The sequence below is a fragment of the Mytilus edulis genome, unplaced genomic scaffold (assembly GCF_963676685.1).
Source record: "Mytilus edulis unplaced genomic scaffold, xbMytEdul2.2 SCAFFOLD_194, whole genome shotgun sequence".
NCBI classification, from domain to species: Eukaryota; Metazoa; Mollusca; class Bivalvia; order Mytilida; family Mytilidae; genus Mytilus; species Mytilus edulis.
Window position 1 is genome coordinate 1458 of NW_027267280.1, and position 17345 is coordinate 18802.

The following is a 17345-nucleotide window of genomic DNA, read 5'->3' on the forward strand; positions in this document are numbered from 1 at the left end:
AAAATTTCAGGGCAGATAGATCTTGACCTGACAAACAATAATACCCCATGTCAGATTTGCTCTAAATGCTTTGGTTTTTGAGTTATAAGCCAAAAACTGCATTTGACCCCTTTGTTCTATTTTTAGCAATGGCGACCATGTTTGTTGATCAAAACTTCGGATACAATTTACAAATTAGATACCCTAAGGAACATTCAGTTAAAGTTTGAAAGTATTTGGCCCAGTAGTTTCAGAGGAGAAGATTCTTGAAATAGTTTACGACGACAGACGACGGACGACGACGGACGCCAAGTGATGGCATAAGCTCACTTGTCCCTTCGGGACAGGTGAGCTAAAAATGAGGGAGATATTGCAGGGGGAATTTTACATAAAACTGTTATTGCACACTGGAGTAAAGTAATCTTCAGCGATGAGTGCAAGGTAGTCATTAGGCAAGATTCTCGTGTCAGTGTTTGGAGAAAGGTCGGAGAAGAGTGGCTGACAGATTGTATTTGCCCTCCATCTCAGCGCAAGTATAGTTTAATGATCTGGGGATGCATCACTTACCATGGTGTCTTAACTATTACCATTGTTGAAGGGAACATAAATGCCTTAAAATACATTGACATTATTGACAATAACTTGTGGCCAGTGGTTGTTCGTCATTTTCCAGATAATAACTATGTTTTTCAAGATGATAATGCCCCCGTCCATCGAGCCCGATCTGTTCAAGATTTTTATTAGGGTAACGGAACTAAATAGCATAAACTGGCCAGCTCAGAGTCCCGACCTCAATATTATTGAGAATTGTTGGTGGGTATTAAAAAGGGAACTGCAAAAACGAACTCAGAACATAAATAACACCAAAGACCTGGAACGTGAAATTCATGACATTTTAAGGTAGGATTTTTTTATTTGTTACTTGTTCAATAGTTCCAAGTTTTTTCATGTGCAGATTTACATTGAATGGCAGCCATTTTGTTTTTACGAATACTTATGGCGGACGACTGTACACTATATTGGTTGTATTTGTATGATCTCTGAAAATGAACTTTAATTGTCCCTTTGAAAGCTAAATCTGTTAGTTTGAACTTTCAAGCTGTGGTGGGTTCCATAAAATTAATAATAATACTTTTAATACCACAACACTAAAATTGGCCTGGAGAAAACACTGCTCTTAAAATGACTAATTGTTTGTGTTGGTAATAATCAGATATTTCCTAGACTTCTTTATAACACAAATTATTTCTATTCTGCTGAAAACCAATTTGATATAAACTGTTACAAGCACACTACTGATCTCTAGTCAAAAGGACCCCCTTAAGATCCAGTATACAGGAGTACTGTAAAATCAACAAAAAAGGGTAGCATATAGATAACCATTCTTAAATAACTGCATATGACCTTAAGGTTGAGTGATGTATGATATCCCTATAAAACTCACAGTATCTGAGATTCCTGATACACTGGCTGTGCTGGATATAATATCATCCTCATCTGAACAGACTTCATACTCGAATGAGATTCTGTCAGCATCAACCTCTACAGACATAACATCCTCAGTACCATTGGTTCCAACCTCTACACCTATAGCATCATCATCATTGTCAGCATCTAGCTCGATGGCTATTATATCTGGTTCAGAATCTCCCCTTTCCTATAATTGATATACACTAGTTTACTATGCTTTCTTAGCTTAATATGTTTTAATGAGGTTTATTGCTATACAGTGTGTTTTCAAAGCACTTCTTTTTTCTTAGTGGATGAACATATATAGGAATGTGAACTTTCAGCCAAAATGGAAAATGCTGGTATTAATGGTTTCCCCACCAACTCTATATAATGTTTATGCCTCGAAAGACCTACTGTAAAAGTTTGGTATTGGGACTATTGGTAGTGAATGACAATAACATTGCAGGTCTCACAATATACACAAGGTTATGACTTTTTCAGTAAAATATGATGATGCCCCCTTTTGTATATGAGCAGTTATTTCATTTGTAAAGGGGCATAACTCTAAAACGGTATAAGTGACTTCACCAAAATTCAAAGTTGATCTTTGTGTTGTGGTAATAAGCATTATGAATAAGTTTCATAACATTTGGTTGTTTCAAATTAATTATTGAAAGTACAGACTGATGGACTAGGGAAAACTTAATGACTCTCTCTGCTACAGCAGGACATAAAAACATTTCCAAAGTAGTATACATGGTCTTTCCTTTAAGATCATTTATAGTTTATGTAAACAAGATGGATAAATCGCAGAAAAGTGCTGTTAACTTTTTCGTAAAAAGTCTACGTCTTAGCGCATCGTCGGAAACGACAAGCGCAGAGGATGATAACACGTAGACCTGCAGACATGTTTGGTCTGAGATTGAACCAAGCGGAGGGATGACATAGCAACGTTACTAGTTAACAACGAACACATCATTGCCTGATATCGTTTCCTGTGACATTAAATACGACTAGTATTTATTATGGAGTGTGATCATTTCTGGGCTAATAAATACCGGTTACAAACTTGGTACAATATTAATTTTATTTTCAAATAAAGAGTTCAAAAGTCCCTGTAGTGCACATATATATCTATTCTAATATGTATACAAGGGCAGTTACTAAAAAAAAAGCCTTTTTTTTTTTTCATTTAATATCTAAGAGAAATAAAAGCTTCAGGCCAAATGCAATGGTATATCAATTATGATTTATATTTCAAAGGGGGCATAGTTGGTTAAATTATTTGATCAGGACTTATTTTCGCGAGTTTCAAAGACATTGGTGATGATATAAATTTCACAAAAATCTGGCAACACATGACGGACACCCGGCATTTCTGTCCCCTGCAACGCGTTAAGACAAGTAATAAAAAAATCCCATGTGGAGGCTCAAATTGCGGGAAAGGGGGGGTATCACTTCAGAGCCTATATTTCGAAGTTCCATATGCAAAAGGGCCTTTGTAATGGATCCATTTTGAGATTTCATATTTCAATTGGATGTGAAACTTTAACCTCACATATTACTGTATCTAATGATGGTAGTTACGAGAAAACAACAAAATTCTGATAGAAACTTATATATTGAGGGGTATTTTGAAATTAAACAAAAATATAGCCATTGTTGGATTGTAGGGGAAGTACACATGTATACAGGAAAAACGTCAGAAAAAAAAAGTGCATAAAAGGTCCTAAAATTTTTTTAAAACAGTTTCGCATCCACATCATTTTAACCCTGGCTACGCCACTGATTTATCTACATATCATGTTCAAAACAACAACATGTAAATTTGTGATTTTTACTTACAGAAACCCATCTATGTCTTCTCCTACCAGTAGATGCAGCTGACAAGTTTTGTGCTAAAATGAATAGAAATACTCATAAAAATATTAAGTCAACTCTAAAACAAGGATGCACATGCTGTCATGCTAAACAAACCAAACTCAATGTACACAACATCTTGCCAATGCTGAAACATGTCAAAAGCTTATCGAATTTGTACCAACATGTTATTTAGAGTTGTTGCCCATTTAATTTTAACATACAAAACTGTAATAATTATATACTTTCCATGTTTACCTCTGTTAGAACTCGTGTCTGATGTTTGACCTTCGAAACTATTTTGTTTTTTCTGCTGTTCCCCTGTCTGTGTACTGGGACTATGTACGAGTATGTCAATCAACTTTGGACAAGAAACAGTCACTATCTGAAAATAAACAACTTTTTTTCATAAAATACTGACGAGAATAACCATGATAACTAATTATATAAATTAAGAGTGTGGAAACTAAACAAGAGGCTCTCAAGAGCCTGAATCGCTCACATTAATTCTTTTGGTTAAATCTCTCATCAATGATTATTTTGGCTTTTCAATTTATTTAAATGTTTTTTGGATCGTCCTATTTTCTTCAAAAGCCAAAAAAAATAATCATTTTCTCCTATGTTCTATTTTAGCTTTAGGAGCTATGTTTCTTGACATACAAGGAAATAAAATATAAAATTTATACTAGATACTCTGAAACTCATTTAGCCTAAGTTAAGCTGAAATTGATACAGCAGTTTCAAAGGAGAAGATTTTTTAAAGTATGTCAACATGATGAACAAATTGTGAAAAAAGTCTTTAAAGGGCAATAACTTCTTAAGGGGTCAATTGACAATTTTGGTCAAATTGACTTAATTGAAGATCTTACTTTGCTGAACATTATTGCTGTTTACAGTTTATTTCTATCTATAATTATATTCAAGATAATAAACAAAAACAGCAAAATTTCCTTAAAATTATCAATTCAGGGGCAGCAACCCAACAACAGGTTGTCTGATTCATCTGAAAATTTCAGGGCAGATAGATCTTGACCTGATAAACAATATTACCCCATGTCAGATTTGCTCTAAATGCTTTGGTTTTTGAGTTATAAGCCAAAAACTGCATTTGACCCCTATGTTCTATTTTTAGCAATGGCGACCATGTTTGTTGATAGATCATAACTTCGGATACAATTTACAAACTAGATACCCTAAGGAACATTCAGTTAAAGTTTGGAAGTATTTGACCCAGTAGTTTCAGAGGAGAAGATTTTTGTAAAAGATTATTAAGATTTACGAAAAATGGTTAAAAATTGACTATAAAGGGCAATAACTCCTAAAGGGGTCAACTGACCATTTCCGTCATGCAGACTTATTTGTAAATCTTACTTTGCTGAACATTATTCCTGTTTACAGTTTATCTCTATCTATAATAATATTCAAGATAATAACCAAAAACAGCAAAATTTCCTTAAAATTACCAATTCAGGGGCAGCAACCCAACAACAGGTTGTCTGATTCATCTGAAAATTTCAGGGCAGATAGATCTTGACCTGATTAACAATATTACCCCATGTCAGATTTGCTCTAAATGCTTTGGTTTTTGAGTTATAAGCCAAAACTGCATTTGACCCCTATGTTCTATTTTTAGCAATGGCGACCATGTTTGTTGATAGATCATAACTTCGGATACAATTTACATACTAGATACCCTAAGGAACATTCAGTTAAAGTTTGGAAGTATTTGGCCCAGTAGTTTCAGAGGAGAAGATTTTTGTAAAAGATTACTAAGATTTACGAAAAATGGTTAAAAATTGACTATAAAGGGCAATAACTCCTAAAGGGGTCAACTGACCATTTCCGTCATGTTGACTTATTTGTAAATCTTACTTTGCTGAACATTATTCCGGTTTACAGTTTATCTCTATCTATAATAATATTCAAGATAATAACCAAAAACAGCAAAATTTCTTTAAAATTACCAATTCAGGGGCAGTAACCCAACAACAGGTTGTCTGATTCATCTGAAAATTTCAGGGCAGATAGATCTTGACCTGATAAACAATATTATCCCATGTCAGATTTGCTCTAAATGCTTTGGTTTTTGAGTTATAAGCCAAAAACTGCATTTGACCCCTATGTTCTATTTTTAGCAATGGCGACCATGTTTGTTGATAAATCACAACTTCGGATACAATTTACAAACTAGATACCATAAGGAACATTCAGTTAAAGTTTGGAAGTATTTGGCTTAGTAGTTTCAGAGGAGAAGATTTTTGTAAAAGATTACTAAGATTTACGAAAAATGGTTAAAAATTGACTATAAAGGGCAATAACTCCTAAAGGGGTCAACTGACCATTTCCGTCATGTTGACTTATTTGTAAATCTTACTTTGCTGAACATTATTCCTGTTTACAGTTTATCTCTATCTATAATAATATTCAAGATAATAACCAAAAACAGCAAAATTTCCTTAAAATTACCAATTCAGGGGCAGCAACCCAATAACAGGTTGTCTGATTCATCTGAAAATTTCAGGGCAGATAGATCTTGACCTGATAAACAATATTACCCCATGTCAGATTTGCTCTAAATGTTTTGGTTTTTGAGTTATAAGCCAAAAACTGCATTTGACCCCTATGTTCTATTTTTAGCAATGGCGACCATGTTTGTTGATAAATCACAACTTCGGATACAATTTACAAACTAGATACCATAAGGAACATTCAGTTAAAGTTTGGAAGTATTTGGCCCAGTAGTTTCAGAGGAGAAGATTTTTGTAAAAGATTACTAAGATTTACGAAAAATGGTTAAAAATTGACTATAAAGGGCAATAACTCCTAAAGGGGTCAACTGACCATTTCCGTCATGTTGACTTATTTGTAAATCTTACTTTGCTGAACATTATTCCTGTTTACAGTTTATCTCTATCTATAATAATATTCAAGATAATAACCAAAAACAGCAAAATTTCCTTAAAATTACCAATTCAGGGGCAGCAACCCAACAACAGGTTGTCTGATTCATCTGAAAATTTCAGGGCAGATAGATCTTGACCTGATAAACAATATTACCCCATGTCAGATTTGCTCTAAATGTTTTGGTTTTTGAGTTATAAGCCAAAAACTGCATTTGACCCCTATGTTCTATTTTTAGCAATGGCGACCATGTTTGTTGATAGATCATAACTTCTGATACAATTTACAAACTAGATACCCTAAGGAACATTCAATTAAAGTTTGGAAGTATTTGGCCCAGTAGTTTCAGAGGAGAAGATTTTTGTAAAAGATTACTAAGATTTACGAAAAATGGTTAAAAATTGACTATAAAGGGCAATAACTCCTAAAGGGGTCAACTGACCATTTCCGTCATGTTGACTTATTTGTAAATCTTACTCTGCTGAACATTATTCCTGTTTACAGTTTATCTCTATCTATAATAATATTCAAGATAATAACCAAAAACAGCAAAATTTCCTTAAAATTACCAATTCAGGGGCAGCAACCCAACAACGGGTTGTCTGATTCATCTGAAAATTTCAGGGCAGATAGATCTTGACCTGTTAAACAATAATACCCCATGTCAGATTTGCTCTAAATGCTTTGGTTTTTGAGTTATAAGCCAAAAACTGCATTTGACCCCTATGTTCTATTTTTAGCAATGGCGACCATGTTTGTTGATAGATCAAAACTTCGGATACAATTTATAAAATAGATACCCTAAGGAACATTCAGTTAAAGTTTGAAAGTATTTGGCCCAGTAGTTACAGAGGAGAAGATTCTTGAAATAGTTTACGACGACAGATGACGGACGACAGACGACGGACGACGACGGACGCCAAGTGATGGCATAAGCTCACTTGTCCCTTCGGGACAGGTGAGCTAAAAAGTGAGCAATTTTCCAAGTTTTAAAGGGGCATTACTCTAGAAAAGTATTGATTCACTGGCCAAATCTATGTATCTGTGTATAAGTTTCAAAAATTTAGACATGGAAAACTTAAATTTGAGTGAAGAAATGAAAATGCCCTGGACGGAAGGGCGGTCAGGGTTAATACTGGATGTCATCATTGTCCACAGCAGCGGTCATAAAAAAATGAAAAGATTTTTGGATGCCACAGCCATAGCATTTTCAAAACAATCTGAAGATCCCTGAATCAATTTAAATTAATAATTACCTGATTTACTTGATTTGATGAATTACTTCTTTTCTTTGGTATAGCGACTAATTGTTCTTTCTTAACCATACATGAGTCAGGTAACTGGTAGCAGTTGGCATCTATCAATTTCCTGAAAATAAAAGACAGATGTAAAACATTATAGAGATTCATAATTTCAGATAAAGATTATCGACCCAGACCTCCCGTTTAGATAAGTTTATAGTTACTTCCGTTGTACAAGTTGATAGGGGAATATATCATTTTGACAATATTACAGCAATTTAAAAACCAATCAATCAATAATTCTTATTCACATCCTTTGGTCTTCCATTTATTAGCAGTTACGTCTTGTTACCATTCATTATTAAGTCTCCCAAACAAAGTTTGGAGACTTATTGTTTTTGCTCAGTTCTTATGATTTTTATTATTCTTCTTCTTTTTCTTTTTCTTTTTCTTCCGCCACTTTAAAAAAAATGAACTTGTCCGCAGCGTTTCTCAAAAACCACTTGTCAGATTTACTTAGGGTTTCATAAAATGTGTGCATTGGGGTCTATTAAGGGGTATTTTGGGGGGCCAAAAGAAGGGAGGGGTTTACTATAGAACCCTATGGGATTTTATTTTCGAAAATTTTCAAATGAATATAACTTGAAAACTTTAAGTGATAAACACACACAGTCTTCAGAAATGATCATAGGACAATAAAACAAATCACATGAAATAAAGGGAATCCCTGGGGGGTCATCCCACCCCCTTAAATTTGAGAATATACTATTATCTTGTAAATGGTCCAAATCCCCACCCCTAAACCATATATATTCTTGAATGGGACGATAAAACAAATTTAATGTTGTAAAAGGGAATTCCTGGGGGGTCACCCCCACCCCGTTCAATTTGAGAATGTGCTATTATCTTGTAAACGTTCCAGATCCCCACCCCAAAACCATATAAATTCTTGTAGGGGACAATAAAACAAATCAAATGAAATTTAAGGGAAGTCCCTGGGGGTCACCCCCACCCCATTAAATTTGAGAATGTGCTATTTACTTGTAAACTGTCCAGATCCCAACTCCTAAACCATATATATTCTTGTAGGGGACAATAAAACAAATTAAATGGGAAAAAAAGGAAGTCCTTAGGGGGTCACCCCACCCCCTCTTGTTTGAAAACTTGTAAACGGTCAAGATCCCCACCCCTTAACCATATTTATTCTTGTATTGGACAATTAAACAAATCAAATGAATATGGGAGCTTTGTTTGGGAGACTTCTTAACAGCATCCTGTTACAATTACTTCTTGTTTATCTTCGTATTTAAATACTGAAGAAACAAGAAGTTGCACACAATTCCTTGCAATGCATTTTTATATAAATGAGGTCTTTCACTTTAGTCTTTTAGATCTGTTTATCATGTTTATCCTTGCTGCAAGACTTGAAACACCCAATTTATAGGATTATTTTTATATAAACTTGCTGTCATTTCAATTTTTGCCCTTTCTCTCCTAAATACAAATCAATCAAAAAGTACAGCTTTATAATTAGTTAATGTTTATTCCTTCAGACATATCCAATAGATATACAAATAATAAATAGCAAATTATAATGTTTCTATCAAAACATACAGTTGATTAAACAATAAATAAGCGATCACAAAATTAGGCATTGCAGTCAACTCAATGGTACAGAACATGCGTATTATATACATATACATAAAACTGAGAATGGAAATGGGGAATGTGTCAAAGAGACAACAACTTGACCATAGAGCCAACAACAGTGGAACGCCACCAATGGGTCTTCAATGCAAAGAGAAACTCCGGCACCCTGAGGAGTCATTCAGCTGTCCCCTAAACAAATATGTATACTAGTTCAGTGATAATGTATACAATTATAGATAAATACTTACGTTGCTTCTGTGAAGGTAAACTTATCAACTCCAAATACTTTTCCCAGAGGATCTTTTTTACAGAACACGATACTAGGGTCATTTGGATTATACAACTGTCTGCTACCAATGTAATCCTTCAGATAACTACAGACCTTCAATTTACAGATAATTAAGTTGAAATTAAGAACGCAAGTTTTTATAGTGTCAAAATTGATATGGTAGCATTTTTCACAATAATAAAAAATTTCTTCATTTATTGTTATGTTTACAGTATTTAAGGTGGTACCTAACCATTTCACTAAAATTAATTTGGCTCGTTTTATTTTGATAGAATTTTGACAAAGTATTTACTTTGACCCTTTAACAAAAATATGTAAATTCTAAAAATTTTGAACCAACCGTTTTGTCAGAAAAATTGCACTGGTTATATAGCAGTTTGACAAAGACCAATTTTGATCTTTGAGAAGCTTATTATTCCCTTTACAACACAACGTAATTAAAACGTTTAGCTGACTTTACAGAGTTATCTCCCTGTAGTGTTAGGTACCATCTTAAATATGCTGATTGCAATAAATATAAAATCACTACTGAAAATATGAATGAAAGCTTTAATTATTGCGAAACCTGGTGCTGTGCATTTTTGGCATTAATACAATCATGGAAATAATTTCTGAATTCAGAGAAATTTTTACCTCTTTTCTGGATAACACTTCCCATGATGCTCCTACTTGTTTAAGTAGGTCAAGAAATTCACGTCTGGGTCTGACCTACAAATATAAGACGATCATTAATTTTGATATTTGCTTTCAATACAATTTCATGTTCACAAGTTCTACTATAAATAGATAAAAAGATTACAAATTAACAAATATCCAGAAAACATAATTCCCTCTACTAGAGTAGGTGAGGCAAACAAATCTCCAATGTTTTAAAGAAACTGCCAAAACTTTCTGATAACTTACCATAGGATAATTGACCTCACATTCTTCAGTTGTTATGTAATGGGACTCTGTGAGTTGCTTCAAAGTAGATACATTTGATCCTGCAAGTGTGCTGTATGTATCAGGAGGCTGTCGTACAATTAAATTTGGATTATTGCACATGTTTACTTGGCTTGATGTTACTTGACCACTTATAGTGTAATTGTGCTGAAATAAAATAAAATTATGAAAATATTTAAATTGAATTAAGGATGCACACCTCTGAGGAGCAAAAAAAAAAACTAGAATAATTTATTTAAACTTTCTTTCTTAACCTGATATTTGGTTTTATAAGATTGTAAAAGAATAATGGGTGAAGAAAAAATCATATGGTGGTGCAGTGACAGGTGCACTTCTTTTTTAGCAATGTTTAGCTACAGCCTTTTAAAAGTACCAAATTTTCATGATTTTCCCATTCTTCATAAATTTTTACCTATTTTTGGGCTATTATCATGAAAAAAAACACCCAAATCCACAATTAAACTTTTTTTCATACTTTCAATTAAGATGAAGTGGACCAATCTGAATAAGTTTAAATTAAAATTACTATAGGTAGGTGTTAAATTGTTAATATAAGAAAGTTTAATCATATTTTGATGCTTTTTGTGTCAAATTCACCATGCTGTCGATTTTATAAATTTGTGTATTTGAAGAACAAAATGCATATTTTTTCAACTTCTTTGTTATAAATGATTGAGAAAATACATATCTATATCTAAGAAATTTGAAAAGAAAAAAAAAGATATGGGATGTACATGCTTCTGGTAAAATCATTTTTGTACCCCTCACCCATTTTCTAAAAATTTTGCCAAAAAAGTCTGACTGGATCATGTTGATTGGTAATAAAATTTTAAAAATTGATTACTCAAAAACTACTCATTGTAAATACACAATCTTTTCCCCTTATATCTTCACTGAGACTGAAATGTCAAAAGAATACATCCTTAATTTAAAGCATTTCAATCGTATCATTACATATCAATAAATACAACATTAAAATTGAGAATTGAAATGGGGAATGTGTCAAAGAGACAACAACCTGACCATAGAACATACAACAGCAGAAGGTCACCAAAAGGTCTTCAATGCAGCCAGAAATTCCCTCACAGGGAGGCCTCCTTCAGCTGGCCCCTAAATACAAATGTAAATATTATATACTAGTTCAGTGATAATTAACATTATTTAAACATTTATTTTTCATTCATGAAGAGAAAACTGTTTATCGGCTGATCGTAGTACATGGCCTTAAATTAACATGATTCATTTTTTATGCATGGAGTTCATTTTTTTTTTTTTAAATATGAACATGATGAATGCAAAAACTTTGTTCAGACTGATTAAGTCAATTATTTCATCATAAAAAGTTTTTAAACACAATAATTAATAATGCAATTATTATCCCAATTGAAAGTTTTATACTAAATAAAACAGTTAAATGACCATGACTGCACTTTTGATCAGTTAATATTCCCCATTACTGACACCAGGTGTAAACTAGAGGCTCTAAAGAGCCTGTGTCGCTCACCTTGGTCTATGTGAAATTAAACAATGGACACAGATGGATTCATGACAAAATTGTGTTTTGGTGATGGTGATGTGTTTGTAGATCTTACTTTACTAAACATTCTTGCTGGTTACAATTATCTCTATCTATAACAGTACTTTCTGTGGAAAATGTTATTGAAAATCTTCAAATTTTAAGAAAATTGTTAAAAATTGACTAGGAAGGGCAATAACTCCTTAGGGGGTCAATTGACTATTTTGGTCATTCTGACTTATTTTTAGTTCTTAATTTGCTGTACATTATTGCTGTTTACAGTTTATCTCTATCTATAATAATATTCAAGATAATAACAAAAAAACAGCAAAATTTCCTCAAAATTACCAATTCAGGGGCAGCAACATAACAACCAATTATCCGATTCATCTGAAAATTCCAGGGCAGATAGATCGTGACCTGATCAACAATTTTACTTCCTGTCAGATTTGCTCTAAATGCTTTGGTTTTTAAGTTATTAGCCAAAAACTGCATTTTACCCCTATATTCTATTTTTAGCCATGCAGCCATCTTGGTTGGTTGGCCGGGTCACCGGACACATTTTTTAAACTAGATACCCCTATGATGATTATGGCCAAGTTTGGTTGAATTTGGCCCAGTAGTTTAAGAGGAGAAGATTTTTCTAAAAGATTACCGGTACTAAGATTTACGAAAAATGGTTAAAAATTGACAATAAAGGGCAATAACTCCTAAAGTGGTCAACTGACCATTTTGGTCATGTTGACTTATTTGTAGATCTTACTTTGCTGAACATTATTGCTGTTCACAGTTTATCTCTATCTATAATAATATTCAAGATAATAACCAAAAACAGCAAAATTTCCTTAAAATTACCATTTCAGAGGCAGCAACCCAACAACGAAATGTCCGATTCATCTGAAAATTTCAGGGCAGATAGATCTTGACCTGATGAACAATATTACCCCACGTCAGATTTGCTCTAAATGCTTTGGTTTTTGAGTTATAAGCCAAAAACTGCATTTGACCCCTATGTTCTATTTTTAGCCATGGCGGCCATCTTGGTTGGTTGGCTGGGTCACCGGACACATTTTTTAAACTAGATACCCCAATGATGATTGTGGCCAAGTTTGGTTAAATTTGGCCCAGTAGTTTCAGAGGAGAAGATTTTTTGTAAAAGTTAACGCCGGACGACGGACGCAGGACGACGCCGGACGCCGGACGCCAAGTGATGGGAAAAGCTCACTTGGCCCTTCGGGCCAGGTGAGCTAAAAAGGGGGGTCAATATTTCTTGACTCTTCAATACCTTAGATTTTTTTATTAAACTCATTGTAAAAATTGTGAAAAGTCTTTAAAGCAGTAGAACAAACAAGGAAAAATCAACAAAAGCTGATCTTAATATTGAAAGTTTATGTTTCTCTAGTCCAAAATGAGATTTTCAAGTATTTTCTATCAAAGTATAAAATTGAGAATGGAAATGGGGTATGTGTCAAAGAGACAACAACCCGCCCAAATAAAAAAACAGCAGAGGGTCACCAACAGGTCTTCAATGTAGCGAGAAATTCCCGCACCCGGAGGCGTCCTTCAGCTGGCCCCTAAACAAATATATACTAGTCCAGTGATAATGAACGCCATACTAATTTCCAAATTGTACACAAGAAACTAAAATTAAAATAATACAAGACTAACAAAGGCCAGAGGCTCCTGACTTGGGACAGGCGCAAAAATGCGGCGGGGTTAAAATTAAAATATATATAGGCTTACATTACAGTCAGTTTAAATTGAGCTGTGAAATTTGTAATATGAGTCGCGCATTATGCTCAGAAAGGATGTTTTTAACTTCAAATTGACTAAGGATTAAGAATAAACAGAACAAAAGATTTCTGATCAACTTTTTTTGCTTTTTAGGTGTCAGACCACCAATTACTCCCTCCAATTTAGAAAGTATGTAAAAGTAGCCCTACTCTAACACAAAATAGTGCTTTTGATGTCCTTGTTTACTTAAACTATCCAACAAATTTGCAGAAATGAAACTTTTGGTGAAAGAGAAATATATCTAGATCATTTTTTGAGCCAAAATTTACTTGTCTATGAGTTTGCATTTAAAATTGAGGATTAATGCGCTCCATAGCAGGCCCGTAGCCAGGAATTTCCAAAGGGGGAGTTCGTTAGCCTCAAAAACTTGACTTTAACAGTCACAATTCGAACAGAACGTTGACTTTAACAGTCATTATTTGTTTTCAAGGGGGGGTTTGTCCGAATCCCCCGAAACCACCCCTGGCTACGGGTATGCATAGTATACTAATTTTAGATTTCCAGAAAACCAGGTTTTTGTTTTGGAGTACCTATGTTTGAAGGTCAGTTATTTTGTTAGAAGGCTTTAAAGGTATGGTGAAAATTGGCATGTAGAAAGCTGATTCATGTACAATTAAGGATATACCTGGTTTCCCATTAAGGTCTATGAAGTTAAACTTGAGGTAAAATATTTAGAAAGCTGTGAAAATTGCAAAATTTGGGTGGTCTGACACCTAGGATATATAACAACACACGTTTCACAGTATGATCAAATATATGTGAAAGTGTGTTAATTTTAGGTTTATATATAAGTTAAAAAAAATTATATTTAAATAAAGCTTTCAATCCCCTTTTATATAAATCATCTATAGCCTCAGATAAGGATAAGAAACATGTTTACCATTTTCCAGCATGTGCTTCCGGTGTACTATATTAAGAATTTTCAAAACGAGATTCCGCGGGAATCTACTTTCATTTTCATTTCAAAAGGGACAATGTCATCCATATAAGGCACAAAATGTGCACCATAATTCAGTTACCTTGTTTTGTAACCCCCATTGACATAATGGTTACATTGGTTACATTGGTTACACTCATACAAACTATCATAAATCATCATATTCAGAAATTCTCAAATCCTGGTACATTTGTAACCTCCATTGACCTAATGGTTACATTGGTTACACTGGTTACACACGTCATGCAAGAATCCCTTTTAGCCATCTTGTTACCATGGCAACCCCATTATTCATGGCTGTGAGGTTACATAAGTTATTTAGGTTACAATGATTTAGGGTTACAATGGTTACATGTATAGGGAATCAGGTTACAATGGTTACATACATGGGGAATAGGGTTACAATGGTTACATACATGGAGAATTTGGTTACAATGGTTACATGCATGGAGAAATAGGTTACAATGGTTACATGCATGGAGAAATAGGTTACAATGGTTACATACATGGGGAATAGGGTTACAATGGTTACATACATGGAGAATTTGGTTACAATGGTTACATGCATGGAGAAATAGGTTACAATGGTTACATGCATGGAGAAATAGGTTACAATGGTTACATACATGGAGAATTTGGTTACAATGGTTACATGCATGGAGAAATAGGTTACAATGGTTACATACATGGGGAATCGGGTTACAATGGTTACATACATGGGGAATAGGGTTACAATGGTTACATACATGGAGAATTTGGTTACAATGGTTACATGCATGGAGAAATAGGTTACAATGGTTACATACATGGGGAATAGGGTTACAATGGTTACATACATGGAGAATTTGGTTACAATGGTTACATGCATGGAGAAATAGGTTACAATGGTTACATGTATGGGAAAATCAGTTTACAATGGTTACATGCATGGAGAATCAGGTTACAATGGTTACATACATGGGGAATCGGGTTACAATGGTTACATACATGGAGAATTTGGTTACAATGGTTACATGCATGGAGAAATAGGTTACAATGGTTACATGTATGGGAAAATCAGTTTACAATGGTTACATGCATGGAGAATCAGGTTACAATGGTTACATACATGGGGAATCGGGTTACAATGGTTACATACATGGAGAATTTGGTTACAATGGTTACATACATGGAGAAATAGGTTACAATGGTTACATGTATGGGAAAATTAGGTTGCAATGGTTACATGCATGGAGAATCAGGTTACAATGGTTACATACATGGGAAAGTCAAGTTACAATGGTTACATGCATGGAGAATCAGGTTACAATGGTTACATACATGCCTGGGGAATCAGGTTACAATGGTTACATTCCTTGGGAAGTCAGGTTACAATGGTTAAAATACTTGTGACTTTATCTTTTTATCGGTGGCTATAAAACTATGTCCACCATGATGGCCCTATGTGTCCATCATTATACTCCCTGTTGTTAATTAATACACAAGGTATTAATCAAAAACTAGTCAAGGATAAAGGGAAATCATGACTGCATTGAAGTGTTAAAATTACATAAGCTACAGGTAAAGTGTCTCAGGTAAAATATATGTCTGTCAAATTTAATTACTGTGAATATGACCAGAAAATTCAAAAAATAAAATGAAATAATACAACTAGTTGAACCAGAGACATATAAAACCCATATAGCCTTATAACATTTTTTTTTAAATGTCTTGTGACTTTGTTTTGATGTTAAATTTTTTTTTTAACTTCTATCAATTTATGTTATTTTTTACAAGTACTTTTTGACAACTGAAGATTAAATGAATGTCATCTTCATATATAATGCAAACTTTCACAATACCTGTCTTTTTCTATTGAAAAGGTGTTTCTAAAATCAATTTTCTAAATTCAAAATTGTTTATACTAAGAGAGACTGATCTGCATTTAACATTGTTTAACAAAATGTTTAAGATAATATCTTTACAGTGGCGGATCCAGAAATTTTCATAAGTGGGGGCCCACTGACTGACCTAAGAGGGGGCCCGCTCCAGTCACCCTTCAGTGATTCCCTATATAAGCAACCAATTTTTTCCCGAAAAGGGGTGGGCCTGGGCCCCCTGCCCCCCCCCTACATCCGCCTCTGCTTTAGGACTTATTTTAAATATTATTTAGGCAATTCATTATTTCTCTATTGAATAAATATATTCAACATATATTTATTACACATATACATGTATTAAAAATATATTTATTACAGCAAAATTTGATAATATTTTGTAGTGTCATATATCTGAGACTACTAGACAAGTATCTTTAAATAGTCTAATTCATTCAAGTCCCTGCAGTTATTACAATGTATTAACTTTATCTAAAAGGTCTGGTTTTAAGTGAAATATTCTTGGCAAATGTATACAAGATTATATGAATGTAGGGCAGAGAGTCACAGCTCAAAATTTCACGGACAAAAAAATCACAGGACAAAAAGTCACAATTCAGTTTTGAGATTATTTTTCTTTGAATAAGAAAACACTTCAAAAAAATTTTGTATTTGCCTTGAAGTTTAATATATGAAGCAACTTTGTAATTAAAATGTATTTAATAAATTATGTCATTAATAATTATCAAATAATTGTTTATATGAAAAAAAAATGCCAAAGTGACTTGGTACTTAAATTGGTTCATTTTGCCAATAAATATATCCTTTGCATGTTTAAAATTTAATACATTTTCATTACCAATGTGTATATATATGTATAATGCCAGTCCATGCAGCAGTTTCGACAATATAATACACAGAGAAAAAA

General features: G+C 33.6%; 1 protein-coding gene across 1 annotated transcript; it reads right to left on the minus strand.

The window, feature by feature from the left end:
• Nucleotides 1-1423: 1423 nt before the first annotated feature.
• On the minus strand, nt 1424-14276 carry LOC139505103 (E3 ubiquitin-protein ligase Mdm2-like; the record flags this gene model as incomplete). The annotated part of the gene is made up of 8 exons (XM_071294915.1): nt 14250-14276; nt 10276-10461; nt 10006-10080; nt 9332-9465; nt 7449-7560; nt 3550-3676; nt 3277-3329; nt 1424-1636 (listed from the first exon to the last, which is right to left on the minus strand). Coding segments are annotated over exons 1-8 (912 nt in total), but the record flags the coding sequence as incomplete, so codon positions are not given.
• Between the last annotated feature and the right edge of the window lie 3069 nt (nt 14277-17345).